The following is a 24,628-nucleotide window of genomic DNA, read 5'->3' on the forward strand; positions in this document are numbered from 1 at the left end:
CCAGATCTTGTTGCTCAAGTCAATAAACCGGAATCCCAATTTGAATTGAATGGTTCCTTATACATACATGGCAAACAAACCAGTGCCTCTCTGAAAACAATGTCAAACGCTGTGTAATTAATCTTCTTCAGATGAGGTTGATCACAAAAGCTATTTTAGATACAAACAAGTCGGGGGTTTTCCTCCAGCCTGGCAACTTACAGCATAGGACATACCTTTTGCTTTTTCTTTCTCATTCACTCATCATCAGTCATATATAGATGTCAGCAACCCATTGTATTGTGTGTGTGTGTGTGTGTGTGTGTGTGTGTGTGTGTGTGTGTGTGTGTGTGTGTGTGTGTGTGTGTGTGTGTATATATATATACAGCCATTTCATTGAAAACCCTTCCCAAACTGCACACCACCTGTCCAGTCACCTGCAGGGGAAACTTGCCACCCCTGAAACCTGATTGGTCACCTCATTATTCTTCCCTCTTCCACTCCACTGTCTTTCAGAGGCTGTAGCAGCCTCTATTGTAATTGTCCACCTATGTATCATACAAAACTAGATGACCATTGGTAGCCATTTCATGCTAGCCTGTGGGGAAGGGGGGGGGGTAAATAACGGCACAAAGTTAGACAAAGTTTTAGCAATGGAAAAACTGGCATGGCCATTTTCAAAGGGATCACTTCTGACCTCAAGATATGTGAATGAAGCTGGGATCTATAGGTACCCATGAGTCTCCCCTTTGCAGACATACCCACTTTATGCTAATTCCATGCAACTGGCGGTTGTAAAGAAGAAAAGTCTGGACACACCCCTGCTTATCAGACACCAGATATCCAGACTGCACACCACCAATCCAGTAAACAGCACGATTTGTGGTGTCTGGTAACTGGATAGGTGGTGTGTAGTGTGGGCAGGCTTTTGAATGAAATGGCTCTCCATACATATATTATAAATTTGATGAGCCAAAGAAAACTTGTTTCCATATTATTTTATTAGATGATTAGATGCACAAAAGAAAATTCACATTTCACAAAAATGATAATACAAAAGGCAAGATCACTCACATTTTCCCATATGTGTAACCTCATATTAGCAAAAAATGATAGGACCCATTAATCCATTAATATATGAGATATGCACATGTATAAATAAACTATAAGGATGATTGTCAACATGCATGTGTACAATGTTTAATATGTACTTCAATGAAAACATTCTGACTTCAATAACTCAATTATATAGGGATTATAAGTCTTTAATTAATATACAGTGCTTATTACAAATGGTTGTTTTTTTTTACCAGAAATGACAAAAAAAGTATACAAGATACATTTGTAGGTCTAAGATAGCTTAACTGACCTTTACACACATTACTGGATGTTCTTTCTACAAATCCTTCATGTAGCATGTTAACACTTTCAACTGGTCGAAGTGCACGGTTGCTGACGTTGTAGCACAACTGAGGTAGGGGTGTTTAGCTGGGCAAATGCTTAAGGGCAAATCAGCAGGGACTGTACATGTACTAGTCACCTTCTAGCTGTGAACTCATGGCTTCTCCTTTCTGGCCAGATATGGAGCCATCAAGTTTGTGGCCATCATGACCATTTATCCTCCAGCCAACCTTTCTCCTACATTGGGCTGAGGATCATCATTAAGTCAGGGCGTATGGATTCCTTTATTGTGTGTGTTTAGTCTCCTCCCTCTGCAGAGTGACAGCTTTTTGCCCTCATTTCCACCCCAGCCTCAGAGATAGCCCACTGCAGTGCTGCTCCAGATGGTAATTTAGTAAAGCCTTCCTCTGAAATGTGGTTTATCTTCAGGTAACCCCCCGGCCTATGCAGAGCCACTCCATGGAGGTGAGAGAAGAGCAGCGATAAGTCCCTTGTCAGCGTGTAGGGAGATACCAGCCTCAGCTCAGTGGGGATGTCAGTTTCCTCAGAGTACTCAAAAATGGCCGCCATGTATTTGGACAAGTCCTGGCCTCTGGCTTTGGCTCGGCCCACCTCCTCTCCAATGAGTTTGATGGCTGCATCTGAGCTGAAGGCGTCCAGCCCTCCGTCTGCCTCCCCATCTTCGCTGTCACCCTCTGGCTCTGGAGGCTCAGGTCTGTGGTTTAGGCCCTGAGAGCAGATCACCAAGATGAAGTTGCTTTCCCGGATCTGCCGGCAGTGCCAGGCCATACTGCCCTCCTCAGCCACGCTCAGAGAGTCCCACAGGTCCAGGCACACCTGGGGAGAAAAAGGGAGAACAGTATCACCCCATCTTATATTAAAAGAAAGAAAATCAAAGAAATAGAAAATATAATCATTAGCTTTGTAATATGTTGCCAAAATATATATTTATCTTTTGTTGTTTATAATTGGTTTCTGTCCGTCAAATTCTAGCAAAGCAGAACCTACCTGAGTGGCCATGTGCTCCTGTATGAAAGCCCCCAACTGCATGACGGCTTTGACATGAGCAGGGCCATCATAGCTGCTGTAGCAAATCAGAAGACGAGGAGGGGTCAGCCTGTTTCTGGGCAACGACACTACTTCCTCCTGAGTGCCGCTCCCTGGGTGATGTTGCATTTCACACAATGCTGGTAATGGCAAAGACAGGCCGGAGGTAAGGATAATCATAAATGTTATTGTTGTTTATGTAACAGAAGACACAAAGATGTTGCAAAGTGCTTCAGAAGACAGTAAAAGTGACAGCGTCAATGAATAATAAAAACAATAAAATAACTATTGAAAAGGTACAAGAAAGGTTCCCTATAAAACGGTGTGAAATGAACAGTTATCATGATTTATTATAGTGATTTTACATGAAGTAAGTGGTATGTCTTTGCACCTGGTTTTATGAAAAGTTTCTTCAGCTGCAGCCTTGGCCTGGTGAGAACAGCCAGTAAGACTACAACGATGGCTACCACAGCCAGGCACAGTGGGAGAATCAGAGCCAAGGAGGGGGTGACAGAGAGTGGTGTGGCTCCTGGTGAGGATGGAGGAGTTGTGATTACAGTTCTGTGACGGACCTTCAAGAGGCGCTGTACGTAGTTTGACATTTTAGGAATTGCGCCTACAGTCTTTGCATTACTGCCAAGAGTTAGATGAGAAGATTGATAACCACTGTCCAATCTGTGTGCTAATTATCATCTAATGCTGGGAGAAGATTAGCATAGCTTAGCATAAAAGAGAGGAAGCAGGGGGAAGAAGCTAGCCTGGCTCTCTTGGGTTCTCTCAGTCCAAAAATGTTTTTACCAGCACCCACAAGACCAGCAAGCTAGCAGTAACTCTAGAAAATAACTGATACACCTGTTTCTACCTAGTCTTTATGCTAAGCTAACTGCCTCCTGGCTCTAGCTCTGTAATTAGCATTCAGACATGAGGGCGATATGGATCTTTTCATCTAAATCATAACAGGAAAACAAATAAAAATATTTCCCAACATTTTAAAGTATTGTACTTCAACTTTATACTTTTTTCCAAAGCACACTTTATATCTCCATATCTCCAGAGTAAGGAGGGGTTTGCATATTGATACACTGTGATTGTGTGGGTCAGCAGCAATAAAACCAACTCCTCCTTACCTTTTTGAATGTGCAAGACCTGGACATTGAAGGTTTTCCTCACTGCATCCATTTCGTTAGCTGCAATCTGCAACCAGTGAAGTGTGGAGCATGAAAGTTAATTTTTTAACCATAGTAACTGTAGTTTGACAAAATAATCTTAAACCTGCATTAATTCTTTTTTTTTTGGCCACTTGGGGGCAGCGTAACAAGATGTAAACACAACACTGAGATATTATTACCATATATATATATAAGTTAGTATAGCAATAAGTTGCCTATTTTATCCTCGAGACCCGAAGCAACATTAGCAACATTATTTGCAGTGTTCTGCTATGTTCACCAGCTGGCCGCTAGCTTTGATCATATTCCACATAACGTGTAATGTGTATGGTACAGTGGCTTTATCTTTGCAGGAACCACGCTGTGGAGAGTAGCGAGAGCAAGAAATGTTGCAGCCTGTAAAACCAAAACAATGAGCTTAAAGATGCTAAGAGCACAGGGGAACCACAGCGATAACTCTCTGTTTCCCACCACGAGCAACCTTTTTGACATTACACTTATTATTTGATCCATGGACCTTTTTCACAGTGGCCATTTTGACATGAAACAGTAGGGTAAACACAGGTGTAACTAATGATACCAATTAGGGTTCAGTTCCATTTAGTGTAGCAGAGCCTTTCCAGTGAGCCAACATGCCCAATAGCAGCTCTGTTTGACCTGAATGGAAGGGACCCTTAATTAGTATCAGTTGTAACATTTGTGTTTACCCTTTCATGTCAAAATGGCAGCTGTGAAAAAGGTCCACTTACTAGCTTTTTCTGGAGCTTTCAACCGTATCTCCACAGGTCCATAGTCCATAAGATGTGTTGGAAAGCTCCAGAAAAAAAAGCTGGAAGTAGACCTTGAGTTAAGATTATTTTGTCAAACTACAAGAAATACAAAGAATAAACATATATACATAAGTATAGCCCATATAACACATATTTCATAACTAATATTTCATTATTATTTATTAAACACAAAGCCACCTTAGGATCTTTTGGTTGAAAAACTGTTATAGTTTTATACATTATGCATAAATGTGAAGTATAAATGAGCTATAATGCTCTTTTATTTTACCTCACAGGTGTAATTAGTTCCTTCTTGAAGGTCATTCAGCTGATAGCTGTGGTGAGTTTTGTTTTTGGAGGTATTCTGAGGAAATTATATGCATGGTTGATACAATTAATAATGAAGTTCACTTAATCATCAAATACGTCCATAATATAAATAACAGAAACAAGAAGGTTTTAATACACTGAATGAAACCGAAACACAAAATTCAAAGCTGCAGAAGTTGAAAGCACTCACGGGTGTTATGTCTATGTAGTTCTTCATGCCGTTTGCGTAACACAGTGAGAAGTAGCTTCTGATGCCCAGGTTTGGGGGAGCCAAGTTAAAGGTCACAGTGATCGCAGTCCCTTTCTGCTGCACCTCAACATGTTTGGGGTACCAGTCTATAACCAGACCATAAAATATTGAAAGATACAATAGATTATGAGAAGAAACATTTAATGACCAGTGGGCATTGTTTATTTGGGAATTATGAGAATTTGATCAAATGTCAAACACCTTTTCTGCACTCCTCAAGACCGTTCTTCTCTGCACATGCTGTAAAACAAAATGTGCTTATTACTATAAATTCACTATTGTTTGACAATAGTCTTACTTAAAGACGTGAAGTAAAGTACCATGCTTAGAGAGCAAATAAGCTTCCTGATGACAGAGCATGACATGACATTATAACTAAATGCAGAGTAAATAAGCCACAGAGTAATTTAGATTTTAAAGGTTACTCTGAACTCTGAACTCACTGAAACCGGTGTGTGTGTGTGTGTGTGTGTGTGTGTGTGTGTGTGTGTGTGTGTGTGTGTGTGTTTTATAAGATAGTATCTAGCCTAGAACTTAAAGGGGGTCTTACAGCGTGTGGAGAAGATCTTGCTCTGGTAGAACTTCTCCCACTTCTCAGGCACTGGCAGGGCCATGACCGTAACTGCATACTGGGATCCAAGGGAGAGGCCGGGGAAAGGGTCAGACGTGTACACCTGCAGAATACAGCAGCAATCATGACCTTGGTTTTCTTTAAACACACTGCATATTTTTATCTGATAAGGTGAGATAAGAGTTTTTGACATGTGCTTATTAAAGGTTGAGCAGAACGGCCTTCTCATACAAAATCTTGTTTATATTGTTGTTATATATTATAGAATAATACAACATTGTATTGCTTTCTTTCTTTCAATTTCAAAATTCAGCTTGTTCTCATAACATTAGGCTACATAAATAATAGATTTCCCTTGATGTAAAGTCTCTCATGACTTCTTTTACAGATTTTGGATAATCTTATCCTATCTCTATAATTTTATGGCTTAAAATGTACAGCTGTTTCCTCTAAGGACATACTTTTTGTGCTTTTGGAAGGCATCACTGTGATCTCACCCAAAACATTCAGTTCACCCAGAAACTAAAAGGGGGAAAACAGGAGTGGGAAAGATTTAGGTTCCACTCACTAATTTAAAAAAAGTGATATTTGGTTGTTTATCCAAACTCAAAATGAGCTGTGAACGTTCCTGTGAGTAACAACTTCCTGTGAGAACTTGAGACAGGGTTTTGTGTTTTCAAAAACAGCCCACTAGACTGGAAAACAAGCAAAGACCAAAGCAAATGGGCCCTTCCTACCCTTTGAGCATGTGACGGCGTGAGGGAGAGGTTAAGGTGGAAGAGAAAGAGCTGACAGGCAATACTAGACCCCCCCAGAGCCTGGAGGAACACCTGAAAGCCTCGCAGGAACGTGATCCCTGCAAAAAGGACAGAATTAAAGCAGTGTCACAGATTGTGGCAATCCATCATGCATGCGTGGGCCACACCATATCAGTGCAAGCTCAGTTAAACGATAAATTACACTTTGTTACAGTTGCCTGAATTAAACAAGCTGTCTCATGGCATTCTCATAATACAAGGAATCATTTTTACCTTTTAGTAACAATTTACTGTATGAAGTAAAAAATGACTTACTGGGAGTAACTCGTGTCTGACATGATAAATGAGTTGCAAAACTGGCTAGAGTTAGCCTGGGAACCTGTTGAATCTGCGAGCCAGGCTAGACTATTAAAAAACAACCAAACCACTGTATAACTTCTAATAATTTAAAGAATGCTATGTGTTCTCATAACAACCTCACACAGGAATTGGCTTTAAATTATAGGAAGAGAAGTGCGTGTATTTAGCTGTAAATCTGTATTAACATACCATAGTAACTGGGTTTCCAGGAGACAACAATGGTTTCAGATTTGGGGTTTGGCTCATGTACAAACTCAACCGTCACATCATTTGGTGCTTGGACATAATGCTGACAGATTGTAGGGTCTTCTTCTCCTAGCAACTCAAAACAGGGCCATGGAATACAACCTGAGGAGAAATAACAATGGATGCACAGTGTTTTAGACATTCTCAGTACATTATGATTTATAGACGGTGCAGCATACTCTTCTGGATATGTAATGTGAAAGGAAACTGGATATTTAAGCATGATTAGTCTACAGCCATGCTAGAGGCTCTGTCTACCAATGTTCCCAGGGTCCTAAGTTCCCTAACCCCCTAAACCTAACCTTAGAACTAGAGAACACATGATCCTCTGTCATGTTCCCATTATGGGCCATTTATATTTGGGGAACAAAGAATGATCCGCCATTATTACTTTACTAAGCAACCAAACAGCGTTTTTCTGCTGTTCAACCAATGTATATAGGTTTTTAGTTCTATTGTCGATCCATTCATTCTCATTCAACTTGTGCTATAAAAATGCATAGCGACCTCCATCTACTGGTTGAAACCTGGCTATTGCAATTGAATTTTGCTTATTGGGTGAGCAATGGTTCCCAACCTGGGGGTCGGGACCCCCACTAGGGGTTGCCAAAGCTTCACAGGTTGTCACAAGGCCTTCTTAATTTTAAGGGCTTTAAGAAAAATATACACAGTCGGTCTGTATCTCATCTTCCTGCGTTCAAAAAGTATGCAGTTATAACACCCAAAGAGCTAATAGAACAAGTGTCAGGAAGACGAAACAATGACATTTTCAAAGAGGAAGCCTATTAAAACTGTATGATATATATATAATATCATGATCTGCTCAGAATTTATCTGCTCGTTTTACACAAACTTTCTGCAGTTACTGAGTTTACTGTTTACAGTTTCAGTTGTTCTGTATTGAATATAATATGAAAAACCCATAAAATATGTAATTTACTTATGGGTCTGCAGTTTAGTCAATGATATAAAAGGGAAAAAGACATGAAGGATAGAGACAAGGCGAACAACATCTCACTGCTGCCAAAACACGTTTGAGCAATTAGACTGTAAGTTTCACAGTGTAATTAGTCCCGCACATCCTGTCTCAATCCGACTTACTTCCAAATGCTTCGATGGAGTTAAAACCTAGAGCCCTCCTGACATCAGCTCTGGTTATTCTGCAGTATTCACATACAGGTCCTCCCTGCAAGGGAGAAAACGAGAATGAACTCAGATATAGCTGCATGAACTGCATTTTTGCCTATGCATATGGATAAATACTGTTAAGGGAGCACAAAAACAGGAATATGCACACAAAGCGAATACACTACCTGTTCAGCTGCCAAGAGCCTGATGGGGTCAGGGGCAAGAATGCGAAAGAACTTACCTTACTTAAGTGGGAACGTCAGGAATTAATAGTAGCTACAAAGAAATTAACTAATAATAAAAAAAAAAATGTTTTGCATAGGTGTTGTTTTTTTAAATTCCGTTATTTCAAGACCACAAGTTAATAATTTTTTTTTAAATTAAGAAAACAAGATAATCTAACCGTTATCACAAGAAAACAAAAGGGTATTTATAATGTTTATCAGAGATCAGGTGTACAGAGATGGCGCCTTGACAATAGCAACCGATTTAAGCTGAAAATGTCAGATCAAGGAGCACCTTTACACATCAGACTGTACGTCAGGCAAGGTCTGACACAAGTAGAAATGGCATTGTGTCTTTCTGTCAGAGGTAGCATTCAGATCAGTCACTTGCCCAGCTGCATTTTCAACCTTGATCACGAGAAAACAAGTCACTTTCTCATGATAAATTAACTTATCAAGAAATCCGGCTTTTGTGTTTAAAAATAATAATAATTTGAAGCACGACCCATCTAGGCTTCCATAGGAATTCCTTTCACCCTGCAGTGCCTATTTCTGGGAACTTGAAATGCAGTTTTACTCTTTGGCCTTTGTCCCTAACCTCAAGGCATCAATGAGCTCCAGCTGAAGTGCTTGTCAGGATGATTTTCTGCCTTCAGAAGGCGTAAAAATTATGTTTTGATATAGCTTTCTGAAACCAACATATCCTGACAATCATGCCCACTTAACGCAGCGATTGTTCAGGTGTTCAGAGATGAGACATAAGTAGGGTAAAAAGTATAAGTCTCTCTCAAGTCCACTTCTTTCATTCTTTACACAATTATTCTCTTTATATGTACAACCAAGTACAACACTATGAACGCCTTTGAGGAGTGACTGAGAATGTGTGCCATTTAAGTTTTTTAAACTTGCTTGATTGAGTTTCACCTTCCTTTTTTCTTTTTTTTATTGGTTTCAGTACATAAACACCGACAGAGGTAGAGACGTACAGTACTTAGGGAAAGGTTAAAAGGAACATACTATAGGCTGTGATGTTACATTCAGTCAGAGGAAATCTAGACAAAGCAAAACCAAAACAAGAAGAAAGAAATGCGTAAAAAATAGGAGTGAAAAACAACTAAAGATAAGATAAGATGTTCCTTTATCAATCCCCGTGGGAGAAATTCAAGTTAAAGGTTATAACAACACTGAAGCTGGCAGCTCTGGGCACCATGGCACTGTGGGGGTAGGTATAGGGCTCTGGCAGTGGTCAGTTGGGTTGCGTACCATATTTGCCTCCAAATTGTAGTGGAGTAGAAGTATAAAGTTACTTTAAATATACTTATATATTATATCAATCAAATAAATAACCTAATTTACTTATTTGTCAACCTATTTATACATTTTAATATGTTTTAGTATATCTTTGTCTTGAGTTTTTATCGGTTTCTAATCCTGCCTCCAGTGCTTCCTCAGTATATTGATTTATTGAGTGCTGTTGTTATTGAGTGTGTATACAAAACAATCAATTAAATGTACTACTAGTTGTACTCCTACCATCTGCCGCTGTTAAACACCGACTACTCTGCTGCAATCCTTCATTACACATTAAAAAACATATTTCAGAAAATGGCTTTTTTCTTTTTTTCTAATACAGGATGTAAAACAATAGTGTCACATATTGTAAGAGAGAACACAGCACATTCGGGGTAAAAAAAGAAGGCCGAACATGTCTCTATGTCTTTAATTTCCAACATCTGCACACACTTTAGATCAGTGGTCCGAGCCCTGTATTAGAACTGACAGTGCTGTCAGTGCGGGTTTAGTGACTCAAACTAGAGAACTGTTAAAACAATGTGGGTCTATTTCAGAACGTTCTGCATGTAATCCTTAATGTCTAACAGTGGTTCGGTGTCAACTCCCTCTAGTTTTCTTGATACAATACATATTAATCATCTGTTCAGAATCATCTTAAGACTAACTGTATTTATGTGAAAAGCTCACTTCAAACCACGTTATAGTTCACTAAATCTTGACTAATAATTAAAACTAGGTGTGAATATTTTTTTAGTTAACCAAAATAAAAACAAAAACTGGACTTTGGAAAAAAACAAAAAACAATAGTATACTTACAAAACTAACAAAAATATATAGGAAGTGTCTTTCGTCTTTGTCAATTATGAATTGAAAAATATAATATATATAATATATAGTAAGCACTACAAGTGATGAGCTGCACACACACAGTCATATTGGTGACTCGCTCTGCAGGTTTAGAGACCGTAACTAGACTTACAGGTGGAGAAAATGAGGGAAGAAGAAATACTGCGTCTGCCCCAGGCATGAAAGGAGAACGTGTGTGTGTGTGTGTGTATGTGTATGGAGGTTCACACAATGATAGTGTCAGGTTAGGTAATGATTGTCAGAAAGTCTTTGTAGCCTAAATAGTAACTTGCACGCAAGCTACTGACAGAACATAAATCAACATGCTTGGCATGCATGGGAAGAATAAGAGATCCTCCAATGACACTCTGTGTGGGTGGCTTTCCATTTCATTTGATTCAGTCATCCAGTCCCATCTGTACACTGTGATCCTTCTGTTTGAATCTGGTCTTGAAATTTGAGGATCACAAACTTGATACAGAACGAGAGAAATTGCCATTCCCACATGAAAGTGTGTGTCAGTTTTGTAACACACACTAACCTCAGAGCTGAGCTGTGCATTCACTATCTATAGATGTAAACAACTCTATAGCAGAGGCTGAAAACAGTGAGCCGTGGCTCAGATCTGAGATTATTTCACCATCCCACTGCCTAGAGCTACCTATTTGAGCACGTGAACATTATTTCTGACATTTCACTGAAGTAGAGTGGCTTCAGGTCAGAACATGTACAAGAGGAGAGTCATTTTGTCTGTGTTTTTAGTAAAGTTAGGTGGTTTTGTCCTTCTTATAGATGTAGGAGGAAATGACAGTTTGGTGGGACTGTTGTGAGACACATACGGCACTGGCAGATGAAGTATTTATAATCAGAATGAAACCTGTTCGTAAAAAACACATTTAAAAGCGATACTGAAAAAAAAAAGAAAACATTTCATTAATCTCATAATATTTTAAGACCTATCAAAATCCTATTTAAGACATTTTAAGGCCTAACATTCAGATTATTAGATTTTAGACTTTTAAAAACCCTGCTGACTCCCTGCTTCTCAAATTGTTAAATCTCTTTTATTCTTTATCATTACTTACTTATTAGGTGAAATTACTCAGCAGAGAAAACAATTGCTTCCGCTTTGCAAATCTGTCCCCTTTTGACTGACAGATTTGTCTTGTGGCCCCAGGCCGTGAACCTGCTGTAGGTTATATGATCAAGTCAACCAGAAAGCCATTTTCTTTTTCTCTTCCTATTTGATTTTAATTTTACATTTTTCATTAAAAAAAAATTTCCCTGGTTTATGGATACGGTTTATATCACAACTTGCCAGAGGTGCTGGGTTAGAGAGAGGAACAGTCCAGTGGTGGCGTTGTTGGAATTACAAGATGAAAAAAACCCATTTAAATGTATTGAGCAAGGCACAGTTAAAATATAACCCAGCCAGTAAATGCCTGCACAGTTTCACAAACACAATGTGCTCTCTTAAATATAAAGCCCAGGTTTGTCAAATGAGCTTAAGTGCTTACCACTTGTGAACAAAAGCAGCTGCATGAGAAAGTATAGGTTTAATAGAAGAGCACACCTCCAGGCCAGCTGTACTGGTTCAGTAGTTTGAGTCTGACAGTAAACAGGACGGTCTAGGACTAGGATACGATGTAGCTGCTACAGAAGATGAGCCTGTGTCAACACAGCGGCACATTTACACACACATGTAAATGTACACAAGGTGTGAGATCTGGCTTACCTGTCGTATACAGTCCAGACTGCAGTCCTGAGGAGTGACGGCTGGGACATCATCGTGAGCCCAGAGCGGCTGACCAAGTGCCAACAGCTGGTACAAAACGAGAGCTACCTTCCACATGCTGCTACAGCCGGCATGACACTGTCCAACTGCGAGCAGCAGACCACCACAGACAGATACACACACACACACACACAGTGGACTGAACGGCTGTTAGAAGCCACCACTCGCTGCGAAAACAAAAATCTTAGTCAAAGTGCTCTCGATGGTGCGTGAGAGTGAGTGACAGGACCCAGGGAGGAGGGAGAGAGATATGATGAGGGGAGTGGTGTCTTCAGGCTATGGGTGGAGGCACCCACACACTTCAAGAGTTACGTTGCCAAACTAGTTCATTTTGTTCTGCAGGAGCAGGGGGCACATTGCAAGTTTGGCTCTCACACAATTGATAGTTCGCAGAAGGAGCAAAGAATATCCATGATCACATAAGACATGAACACAGGAATGACAAACATCTCCTCAAGTGTTGCAGCCTAATGAATCAAGTTTTTTCTTCAGCCCAGTAGGTCACAGCCATGTTCATTTTATTAAGCACAGATGCTACAACATGTTTATGAGCTATATACATACAAATGTGGGGTTGTTTTCACAGGAATCATTACTCTGGCCAATCAAATACATTTGGGACAACTAGTATTTCAAATAGCTAGTAAAATCATGAATCAATAGTCTATCAAATCTTGATAAAGCATTGATGAAATATGTTATAGCAGAGTAAAATAACATCAACAGAGAAACATTTGCATCAAGGATGCAAGAGTGGAGAAGACAGACGTTTCACCGGATCTGAAAAACAAACAAACAGAACACAATGTTACTCCACCAGTAAGGAACATGCTAGTCTAAATGACTGATTAAAGGCCCAGTGTGGAGGATTTAGTGGCATCTAGCAGTGAAGTTGCCACTTGACTTCCAAGTGTGTAGGAGAAACTACAGTGGCCATAAAAAAAACACAGAAGGCCCTATCTAGAGCCAGTGTTTGGTTTGCTACTGTAGAAACATGGCGGTTCAACGTGGCAGCCTCTGTAGAAGAGGACCCACAGTGTCTGTAGAAATAAACGGCTCATTCTAAGGTAACTATTTGTGCCTCTCGTTTGTTATTATTTAGCGAGAGGAAACAGTCTGTCCTTGCCAACCATCTGGATGTATCACTCGTATATTGTAGCCAGCCCGTGCAGGAAAAAGTTGGCAGCTCCAGCGCCCTAGGCAGGAAGACTCAGACAGAGCAGCAATATCTCACACACACAGGGATTTTTATCCAGTTTTCCCTAAGGGAATCATAAAGTTCATATGAACATGAACACAGTTTGTGAGTGTAGATTTATTCAAGTGCTTTTTTAAAAGGATGTTCTGATAGTTACAATCCAACAGTGCAAAGCTTTGGAATTCTTTACAGTCACCCTTTAATTGCCATTTTATACAACAAATCAGCCTGATATTATGTGTTCACTAGATCTTTTTAAGTTGGGCCTCATGCAGGAAAGTCTCATACAAACAGTTCTAAAGTGGCACGTACAACGGAATTAAGACAATGTGCTGTGTACAGAAATTATCTCTTGCTTTGACTTTTGCCAAAGTTGCAGGAAAAATGTGTGGTCCAGAGAAGAGTCTGCCTCTCTCAACTTTTTTTATTTGCTTTATCTTTTTCAACAGTACTATATTTCAAAAAAATCATGTTCTATTGCGTTTCAGATCAATATATTTCATTCATTAGAAATGTGTACCACCATAATTCAATGGGACAGCACTGTCAGAATGAATGTTAGAATAGTGAATTATATTCGGGCCCTATGGTAATAGACAACATGGCTGCTGTTTCTCCTCTTGCTGTATGTGGTCCAGCTGGACTTGAAACAAACTTGTTTTCTTGGCAAAGACTCTATCTGGCCTGGAGCTTCAAACGCTCCACTGAAACACAGCAGCATGAAAGGGTGAGGTTACACGGGGACGGAATCACCCAGAGAGGTTCAATTCCCGAAAAACTCAGAAGAACTGATGAAGCTAAGTCAAGCTGCCGTTGACTAAATTTACACCCAGCATCACATTTAGCAAAACGCCTCTCACCGTATATTTGTCCCATTTCTTCTCAGGATCGTACGGCTCCCAGCGACTAGCAGGGAAGATGTGCTTGTTCTTCTCATACCAGCTCCTCAGCACCACTTTACCTGCATGAGACTTTAGGCGAAAGAGCATTACTGTGTTAATTTGGCTTTTACATGTGGGTTTATCACACTCATCTTCAAGGACAGGAACCCAAGGCGCCCCTCCAGCCTGTGTTTTGCTTACACAAATGGAAGTGACAGGACATGTTGGTACAGGCTACAGACTGATCACATCAGGTCCTGTACGATGAGGCATTCAGCAGCTGTCAGTTAATCATAATTAAGTTTGATATATGATGGGGCACAGGTTTTGGATGGAAAACATCATTTGGTTTTGTTTACACATAGACTCATTTTACTGTCAGTCCTTCACTGGATAGGGCAGCTGTAAAAGTACAGCTTTCTTTCCCAGTTAGCTTCTTCGTCAAATCTGTTGTTTTATGAATATGGAGAGTTTAGCAAGAAAATTAAAAACATAAAAACATTGAAAAAACATAAATCTTGGATCATGGCGAAACAAGGACCAGCAGCTGATTGTGAAATCTGAAAGCCGAATTGGTCAAAATCCACCCAACAGTCTCATTGAATTAAATATTGTTTAGGTAAGCAACCCTTTTAAGTCTTAAACAAGAAACACAGTGGAACACCAGAAATGACAAACATATTGTACTGACTGATTTGTAGACGATCTATTAAGCATCTACAGGTCATTTCAGTTTCTTTTACCATCGAGGCTGACATTGGTTTACATCATCATCATCATCTGTTTTTACTGTAAACAAATCCTCACCTCATCTTTCTCCACAGTGGCGTCGTTCACCAGTCGAATGTCATCGTGGACGTCAAAGCTGAAAAGAGGACCTAAAGAAAAAAGATACAGAAACAACTTCATACTGCTCCACAGACTGTACAGAGGCAACTGCTTCTGGCTTTTCAACCAATAAATAGTAAAATATGTGAAAACAAATCAAAGTAGTGTATAAGCTGTTGGTGTTGACTTACCAGATTTGCCTCTGGCTTTGGTCACAATGAAGTCGTAAAAACTGTGGTGCTGAATGAGACAAATAGATAAAGTGTGGTGACATTCAATAAGTGAAAGAGTGCCACAGCTGTTGCACTTAATAAACACTAATGACAGCAACCACAGTGTCTTTTATTGCCCCCAAATCCTTTTTTAAAGATCCCCTCCAGACATTGTATGTTAAGACATATATGCAAATAATGTTGGGCTGATGTTTTTTCTGCAAAAAATAAATAAATTCAACATTAAAATGCTTGAAAAGACATCTACTCATTCTTCCCTTAAAAATGACAAAATCTGTGAATATGCAAATGACACCCAGCAAAGAGCCACAGGTCGGAGTCAAACCTGTGACCACTGCAGCAAGGACTCAGCCTTGGTACATGGGGGCAGCAGCTCTACCAGGTAAGCTACCACAGCACCCCAAGTGTTGGGTTTTTATTGTAGTACCTATTCTGAACTTCTGAAATCATGCCCCTGACCAATAGCCCCCATATTATTATTTAAAAAAACTAAACACTGAAACTAATAAAAACTACACTAAAAACTAAACTGAAGTGAGCAAACCCTCTCTGGGAGCTAACTGAAACTAAAGTGAACTGAAATCCGGTGCAGGCAGAGCGTGACTCTCCTTTGTGAGAGTGAAGACAGACGCACATCAGAAGTGTTGACTCTGCTGTAACACTTTAACTCCAAATGAAGTGAAGTGAAACAGACCAAATGAAATTAAGTGAACAGTTGAGCTTACATGTGGGATTATCAAATCCTCTTTGATGTACATCAGCTGCTCTACTCCAGCAGACCTGCAGGCAAGAAATTAAGTCCCATATAAACATATTTTAACATTAAATTCAAGCTTGAATGGCAGATGGTAATATTTCTAGGTACTAGGTAACTGGTAGAATCAGAAGAGACACAGACAACAGTGCTTAATGTTTTCACTACAGTGTTTACAATTGGAGGGGCAGAGACGGCAGACAGTGTGTGTGTGTGTGTGTGTGTGTAGCTGAATAAGTGTTTCTGTCTATCTCTGTTGAATGTTGTCTGTTGGGATTCTGAGCTTTCCACCACGCAAGATTATCATCACATCTAAACTGTTACTATAAATACAATAATGTTAACAGAATTCCTTTATACTCACAGCAATCAATGTATATTGTCATTTTGTTCATTTTACCAGCCATTCATATTTACATTGGTAATTGGCAAACATTAAATAATCATTATCAGAACATACAATTCAAGTGTATTTCTAACCTTAAAAACATATTGTTGAAAATTAAGCATTTTACAATCTTTCAAGACTTTGTACAAACCCTGAAATGTGTCTCCGCTGTTTAAACCTGATACAGCAGGTGTTGTTTCCTCTCCTGCAACTACTCACTTGCCATATTCAGACTTTGTCTCTGCATTAAAAAATGCAGCTCTCTTATCTGCTTAAATAAGGGTAGTCTGATGGCGCAGCAGAGTAGGGCTCCAACCAAAAAGATATCATAAATAAATAAATGAATGAATAAATAAATACACTATGTGGTCTGGCAAAAAGGTTTAACTTGGCTCAAATTTTGACGATGCTCAACCTTGGGCGTCATCCAGCGAGGTGCTGCGATGGCCAAGCGGGTACGTGCAAGCACACATCCCTGATGGATTACTTTGTAACATAAACACTGGATTTCTACTATATAGCGACTGATATTTAAATAAATGGCGTCATGATAACTTTCCTGAGGGTGAAACCCTGTCTCAAAGTATTATAATTATCTGTGCTGTGTTTTAGCAGCTGTGCTCAGACTGCACTTCCTTCAAACACACAAACATTTCTTGTGTCAGTTGCCTTTTAGTCTGTTTGGATTTTCTTCCTGCGCTCTCAAACAAAAACAAGGAATGCATGAAAGGAGAAATCACAGGAAGAAGATGACCAAGCATTATTATGGATTAATAGTGTATGTTTGGGTGAGCCTCCTCAACTCTTCCATGTCTCACCTGAGCTCACTGAAGTCCTTTCTGAGGACCTCCAGAGCCCTCTGCAGAAAGTTCTGGATGGTATTTCCCTTCTTCATCTGGAAGTGAAACACACAGAGACATAATGAAAACATAAAAAGAGTAAACACTATGTTGAGTGTATTGTCTGACCAAGGGAATTGTGTGGGTTTTCCCCTTAAATATCTCCTGTTATCAATACTAATCATGCTTTACCTTGACAGTCTTACGGTGTCCAGAGCCATCCCAGTAGCTGAATGTAATTTCAATCTCCTCACCTGAAGACAAACAAACGCACCATTATTTTTGGATTGAGAGTGTGAAGTGAAGTGTGAGCGTGCAGCAGTGAAAAAGACAAAGCGTGAGGAAGTCTCCAAAGCTGAGACATGGGTCATAAAGTGGGACATTGTGGACAGAATGTTTATTTGTTATCAGAGTGAAAATATACATGGATATACCACTGAATTTAAGTAATAATAAGGCATGTGTGGGTTTTTAAGTAATTCTGACACTCACTCTTAATCTTCTCCTGTTTGAGCTCCCATTCCTGCCTGAGTTCCTCTCGGAGACGATTCTCCTCCTCCTGACGGAAAGATCAGACAAAATGAATGCAGTAAAAACATACAGGTTTTCAGAAGAGGGCCACATTGCATTAATATAACATTAGAGACAAATAAGCAACTCCCAGTATAAAAATGTGAACTTTACCATGTGGTTTTGTCAATCTAAGCCCTTTATTACAGGAGAAACAATTCTTCCAGAATTTGTTTTGTACATAGAGCTCACAGGGATAACTGCGAGAGTATTAGTGTTGCACGGTGCACCGATGCGTCAAAAGTATCGCGATTCTCGGAAATTAAAAACGTCACGTTCCTAAATTTATTAGTATCGATACTTTTAAGAATGACCGCAAAGAAGCTGCAGCTGTCACGTGACAAACACTATAACGAGATGGCTGCATGTGCGAGTGCAAGTGATACCGTGGCCGCCGGTCCACGACTGAGTGAAATATGGAAGTACTTTGCCTACCTTGCTGACAGTGAGGGCAAAGCTACCGATAAGTCGAGACCTGTTTGCTGTCAGTGCTACAAACAAATGCAAACAAAGGGAGCCAACACCTCCAACCTGGGAACCTTGGCCGCAGCACGCCGAGTTGTCAGGAGTTTAAAGACCGACAGGTTAGTATGTGAAAGATCATGTTCTGTTGCCCTTAAATAAGTCAAGTGAGTAGGCTATGGTTTATTTTGTGAGAAGTCACTATTTTGCACCACTGTAGTTTGACGAGGCTATCTAGAGAAACAGTAGGCTAACTATGGGCATTATCCTCATGGCTAACCAACAGCCTGCCTACGGCTAATTCAACATCTTTGAAAACGCAACTTTCACAGATAACGTTATAATAATAATAATAATTTGCAAGCTGCTAAAATAAAGCATACAAACATCAGCTAAAATGATCAATAGGCTATATGATTATAATCAGAGCATGTGCATGTTTGTCAGTGATTTATTTCTATTGGGTTATTACAGCATTTAAAGAGCACAGACCTACGCAAAGGAGGTGTATTCGTGAAACGCCTTGTAAGAAATGATGGACTCAAATATAAAGTTAACCATCAAAGAAATCAGACGTTGAAGTACAGGAAACATTAGCCTATATTAATCCATATATCACAGCTTAAATAACATTAGGTTAACTCATTATTTCCTATTATTAGTTATGGTAATCTTATGGTTAAGTAAATGTTAGCAGTTATCACTATAACCACTGCATATAGAGATGCTAGGTTAGTCACAAGTTATTGTTACTATCACACATATATTTAGGTCCTCTGTTATGACAAATTTATGACCATTATATTTTAAATATTTCCATTTTCTTCTGCTACAGAAGTCTGGAGCCACGGGCTCAATGGCAGAATAATAAGTTACAATATGTGAGATATTGCTGCTAAATTTTATTTGCTTTTTTTCAAAGTTCAGAATCAAGATAAAGTTATGTTTTCTATTATGTTTCTTATGATAACTGAGATAATGCTGCTAAATTTATTAATTTTTTTACCTTGAATGTCATTGCTCTAATTTATTTTTGATATTTTTATATTTCATATTTTGTTCAAATGTTTAATATATCTGTTGTTCATATGTTCATTCATTAGTGTGATATATGATTAAAATATATATATTTTTTTTTTAAATAAAGCACAGCAATGATATTTGAGAGTGTTTCTCCCTTTTCAGGAAAAGTATCAAAAAAGTATCGAAATCCCAATTCTTGACTTGGTGTTGGTATCGAAACAATAATTTTGGTATTGTGACAACACTAGAGAGTATATCTGGTTAGTCTGGTATTACCTAGTTACTTCATGCCCTAATTATTGCTTGGTTTGTGCAGCTTGCCAGGTAAACCAGAGCCTTCAAGCCTCCCGGTGTTTACAGTTTTTACTTGGAATGTAGACAGACACACAGAAAAACCCATCTATGAAGCTACCTGTACACATTAAAATCCCTCACCTCTCTGTCTCGATCAGGAAGGAAACTCGTGTCCACGTCTGGATTTTTCCCCAGTTTCTTCTTCTTAACTGGAGAGTCTATTTGACAAAGTCAAACATCCTAATTAACATGTTATAGCTTATTTGTTTAAGCCGCAAAATAAACAAAGTGTAAAAACGACATGTTGTGATTCTGCTGGGAGGCATGTGCTGGACTATTTCATGGACAGGAGCAGCGACTTTGTGGAGTCTGGTGACGATGACAACAACCTTGAGATGGAGACATCCTGGCTGATTTCATTTGTTTCCTATTGTTTAACTACACCTTAAAGATCAAAGTAATGCCTTAAAACACTCATTATCAGTGCTTAAACATCAGACAACGACAATAATTGAGCAACAAAATAGGTAACCAAAGCTACAATATAAACAACTTTGTAAAAGGATGAAATGATCAAATATTAAACTTCTATATTCATATTATGGGTAACAACTCATAACATGTGATGGGGACGTGTGTTTCCCTTTACTGGACTCCCCACTTTTAACCCCTCCAAGACCCTTCTTGAATACTGTTCCAATTCACTAGTGATGGCTTGGACTGAATCAGAATGACAGATTGAGGAGAGGATTATCTTGCCAAACCATACACAACAAAAGAAAAGAGGGCAGAGGAGGTACAGTATATGGCTGAAACCAACTCTCAGCACTTCCTGTTTAGTTGGTGCATTCACATCCTTAACATAAATACTCACAATCCTGCTCTTCCTCTTCATTTTCCTCCTCCTCTTCTCCTTCGTCTTCTGGATTAAACGATAAACTGGCTATTTTCCTCTTCTGCTCCTCCTTTCTCTTCTTCTCTTTTTGCTTCTCAAGCTTGCTGCGAACAGAGAGGCATGAAGAATCAAAAAAGGCAGAGTGACACACACCACAACCATCATTACATACCGTTCTCAGGTTTTTCCACACTATTTAAAAGGGTTTTTCAATATACATATTTAAAAAAAACTACCAAGTGAGTAGAAAAACAACATTCAGGTTTTATTGTTAACATGGTGAGGATGGGCGTCAGCTATCTTGGCTTTGTTATGCCGTCTGGATAGCCACCCAGAGTATTGGTTCTTTTTTTTTAAATGTTCTTTTAAGCTTCCAGGAAGCAGTGCAAACCTTTAAGACATCGCTCATTGTCTTTCAGCTCAGATGTGGTTGCTTTTACTGGCACAAGAATACCAATCCTGTTCCAACTACAGTGGATAATTAGAAACACAGCAAGTAAATCATCGAGCTGACATTCAGTCATTTGATCTGATGCATTGGCAAAACAGGATAATGAAGAAGGATGGACAGTTTTTAGCTGCGCAGCTTTTGTATTGTCAGTGTTTTGTCACTGACAGTTGACAGTCTTAAAGTGCAGCTGAAGGACAATTGTACTGTGGAATTTGAGGACTAGCTATTACAAATGAGGAATTGATTATACCATGAGGTTACAATTATAATGTTTCAGGAAAACTGGAAAGAAGAAGATGGAAAGATAATCCCTGGAACATTTCATTTCCATTTTCAGTCGCATAATAGGTTATTTACACAAAAAAGCAGGACTATTTAAATGATATGACAGAAATCAGTTTTACACTAACAGAAAGAGGATACACAAAATACAGAACTGTCTTTATTCTCTCTCTCATTGCATTAAAGTCACTTGTATTAAACCCCTTTTAAGAAATTAACATGAAAGACTACAGTACTGTATAGGCAAGGGATGTCATAAGAATCGATGTTTCGCTACCAAGTTGATGCCAAAGTTCCGAAAAAAGTGACGGTACTCATTTGTTTACAGGTACCAGGGATTTAACTCTTCCATCAGGGGGCAGAATACACCTATAAAGTATTCTAGTCTGCCAATAATGCCATAGGAAGAAAAATAACTCCCACCAGCACAGACGACACAACAACAACACGTTGAATATGGCAACTTGCAGCAACAGCTCCTCCACAGTAACACTGTTTCCACATATGAACTCTGAACAATGTCCCGCGAGTCAGATAGGGACATTGTCCAAATTTGCCCCTTCACAGATGGGGAAGGTCACGCCAGCAGAACATGCAGGAGGAGGAGGACTCATCCGTAATGACTGTTTTTGAGTTTATATCAATGCAACCCGAGTTAAAACCACAAAATTGGAACTCTGATAGAAACAGAGGGCAGTGGGACTCCAGTCTGCCTGCCTGGGAGGAGAGACGCTCTATGGTGCGCTGGGACCACAGGTCAGACTCGAACCCACTGACACAGCCTTTTTACATGGGGTGCTAGCTCCACCAGGTGAGTTGCCAGGGCGCCGCAGAAAGTTCCCCAAACTTTTGTTTTCAGTTGTGAACAACGACACATTGTACAAGCCAGTTCTGATCAAGTATACCCTGGCCCTGCTGTTATAACAGGCTTTTCTCACCAGATTTTAGAACCTGCAGGGATTTGCTCTTATTCAGTCACAAAAGATTTAGTGATGCTGGACTAATCAATCACAGATACTTGTACTGGGAATGAAAGATGCTTTGCTGAAGCAACGGTGCAAAACACTACGTTAGAGATGTAGTGAGATGAAGTGTAAAAATATTTTTGGTTCATTATAAAACTGTGGCGGGACCAATTAAAACGTGGCGGGCTGCCACAGTCTATCATTAATGGGAAAGGCTGCTTGTATTTTCAGATCTAGAGTGTTTAAAGATTGCTTAGTTTGGTATAAAAGAGAAACTTGAATTCAGACGTAGTTTTGTTTTTAAAAAGATGTTTTTCTTCCCCTTTCTTGTAAATGGTAAATGGACCTGTACTTGTATAGCGCCTTTCTAGTCTTCCGACCACACACAGCGCTTTTACACTACGTGCCACATTCACCCTTTCAAACACATTCACTCAGTGATGGCAAAGTCCATCGAACAGAAACTAACTCATTCATACACATTCACACACCGATGCTCAGTTCGGGAGCAATTTGGGGTTCAGTATCTTGCTCAAAGAAACTTTGACATGTGGCGGGAGGAGCCGGGGATCGAACCGAAAACCTTCCGATTAGTGGGCACCCGCTCTGCCTCTGAGTGAGTTTATTCTGTTTGTTAAAGCTATGAGAGAATGTTCCACATCGCAAGCTCAACACTCATCTCCGAGCTGCAACTACTGGGAGGTGATTAGGTGGGCCGGGGGGGATGGACGAATACATCGGCAATCATCGACGTTGGACTAACGGTGGCTGGTTGGAAAATTTTAAAATATCGCCCAACCCTAATCAGATCAGATACAGTATAAAACCGAGTACTGGCCAGGTTTTCAGAACTTTGCCATCGACTTGGTAGCGAACAATCTGTTTTCGGGACATCCCTGCATTGGACCTTTAAACCAAACACTTGACCAGTGCAGAGCCTTGTGTCCATACAAACAACCAAAACTACTGTGTGACAGTGAGCCAGAGGGGCAGTAATAATAACTCACAGCATGAGTTCCTTAGATTGCTCCTTCTTAGCCAGCTGTTTCTCTCTCTCCTTCACCAGCGCCTCCTGCTTGGCCTTCATATCATTCAGTGTCACCAGACCTGATCAAGACATAAAAACAAACAAGAATCAGGTGGATATTTCCTCTCAGTGATGTTATCGCATACACATCGATTTCACAAGTTTACAATACAGTGAGGCAAAATTGGGTATCTTTTTAATCCTTTACTCTTTCTGCCTTCATCATGTCATATATTAAATTATTTGGGTCAACCGGTCCAGGGGCATCTCTCATTCACTGTAGAGTTACAGCAGGGTTCATGTGCAACAACAAAGATACTCACCAACCGTGCTGGACTTCAGCTCTGCCTCTACTGCATCATAGTGAGCTGAGAATTTCTTATCAATGTTGGATTTGACCATGTTGTCCTGCAGAGGAAACAGACACACACACACACACACACACACACACACACACACACACACACACACACACACACACAGAAGGGACCAGACATGCAGGTGTGTTAGGTTATTTAACCATTTATTGCATTTTGATTGGCAGTGTGCTCATAGAAGACTGTACTGTAAAATGAGTGTTATAGGCTTTGTTTCACAAGGTTGACATTCTGTAATTATCATTAACTTCTCTTAAGACATAAAGACACGATTTGTTCATGTCTCTGACTACATATACTAATACTTAAATACAGACAATATGCTATTTCATGTTTCTGTATCTTTGTTATCATGGATTATGTGTAGACTTAGGCCATTATTGATGTGTGTATGTCTATAACTGACATAAAGCAATTAGCCCTACATGGTTGCAGCTATGAATGTTTCTTTGCAACTAGAGCAACAAACAAGTAAACTCCTTTAAAAGTCATGCTATAGTTCGCTCACTGTAAAATTGGATGTATGCTGGATCAAATATAACGGTGACCCCTTCACTGACCCTGCAGGTCGCTGTCCATCGGAGCTCTCACGTTACACACTCTAACGGCTAATGCTTTTTTGACATTAGACATAGGGCTGAATCAGCTCGCAGTAATACCACACGACTGATACACCCGTTATAAAACAGGGTAAAAAGTTACAAACCTCTGCAATCTTCTGCTTAAGTTGCTCGAGCTGTTCTCTTTCTTTTTCTCGTTTTTTCATCAGCTGCATGGCTCTCCCGGCCTCGCTGGCAGCTCCTTTGTACTGCGCCATGTTGCTGTCTTTGTTTTCGACGCTTGCTTGTACGGAATTTAAGGCTCAAATAACAGAAAGAAAAAGTTCAATTCTAAAGTAAAACACAGATATTTCCAGAAGTGTGAAGGAAGACCTCCCAGTACCAGCGCACCACAACAAGAAAAATGGCGGCGGTGACGAGGTGCATGCTGGGCA

The 24,628-nt window shown here is 39.7% G+C and overlaps 2 protein-coding genes across 2 annotated transcripts; both read right to left on the reverse strand.

The window, feature by feature from the left end:
* Positions 1 to 962: 962 nt before the first annotated feature.
* si:ch211-207e14.4 (interleukin-17 receptor D) lies at positions 963 to 12,463 on the reverse strand. The gene is made up of 12 exons (XM_051425031.1): positions 12,108 to 12,463; positions 7,983 to 8,067; positions 6,825 to 6,983; positions 6,255 to 6,373; positions 5,497 to 5,620; positions 5,148 to 5,186; positions 4,887 to 5,032; positions 4,656 to 4,730; positions 3,555 to 3,621; positions 2,819 to 2,956; positions 2,389 to 2,567; positions 963 to 2,217 (listed from the first exon to the last, which is right to left on the reverse strand). The coding sequence occupies exons 1-12, from the start codon at positions 12,222 to 12,224 to the stop codon at positions 1,678 to 1,680; spliced, it is 1,788 nt and encodes a 595-aa protein (XP_051280991.1). The 5' UTR covers positions 12,225 to 12,463; the 3' UTR covers positions 963 to 1,677.
* A 205-nt stretch (positions 12,464 to 12,668) lies between these two features.
* Positions 12,669 to 24,594, reverse strand: fam50a (family with sequence similarity 50 member A). The gene is made up of 13 exons (XM_051425039.1): positions 24,341 to 24,594; positions 23,581 to 23,665; positions 23,238 to 23,337; positions 20,512 to 20,636; positions 19,779 to 19,855; positions 17,781 to 17,847; positions 17,481 to 17,542; positions 17,268 to 17,344; positions 16,033 to 16,087; positions 15,266 to 15,314; positions 15,054 to 15,124; positions 14,226 to 14,336; positions 12,669 to 12,947 (listed from the first exon to the last, which is right to left on the reverse strand). The coding sequence occupies exons 1-13, from the start codon at positions 24,449 to 24,451 to the stop codon at positions 12,939 to 12,941; spliced, it is 999 nt and encodes a 332-aa protein (XP_051280999.1). The 5' UTR covers positions 24,452 to 24,594; the 3' UTR covers positions 12,669 to 12,938.
* Between the last annotated feature and the right edge of the window lie 34 nt (positions 24,595 to 24,628).

The sequence above is a fragment of the Dicentrarchus labrax genome, unplaced genomic scaffold, assembly GCF_905237075.1.
Source record: "Dicentrarchus labrax unplaced genomic scaffold, dlabrax2021, whole genome shotgun sequence".
Classification (NCBI taxonomy): Eukaryota; Metazoa; Chordata; class Actinopteri; family Moronidae; genus Dicentrarchus; species Dicentrarchus labrax.

Excerpts from the sequence above, each read along its gene's own strand:
- si:ch211-207e14.4 (XM_051425031.1), bottom strand. The coding sequence starts at position 12,224 with ATGTGGAAGGTAGCTCTCGTTTTGTACCAGCTGTTGGCACTTGGTCAG. Across the intron at positions 8,068-12,107 it reads GTCTGGACTGTATACGACAG|GGAGGACCTGTATGTGAATA; the intron begins GTAAGCCAGATC and ends TCTCCCTTGCAG. Across the intron at positions 2,218-2,388 it reads AGGAGCACATGGCCACTCAG|GTGTGCCTGGACCTGTGGGA; the intron begins GTAGGTTCTGCT and ends TTTTCTCCCCAG.
- fam50a (XM_051425039.1), bottom strand. The coding sequence starts at position 24,451 with ATGGCGCAGTACAAAGGAGCTGCCAGCGAGGCCGGGAGAGCCATGCAG. Across the intron at positions 23,338-23,580 it reads GCTGAAGTCCAGCACGGTTG|GTCTGGTGACACTGAATGAT; the intron begins GTGAGTATCTTT and ends TGTCTTGATCAG. Across the intron at positions 14,337-15,053 it reads CCACTGTGGAGAAAGATGAG|TCTCATGCAGGTAAAGTGGT; the intron begins GTGAGGATTTGT and ends TTTCGCCTAAAG.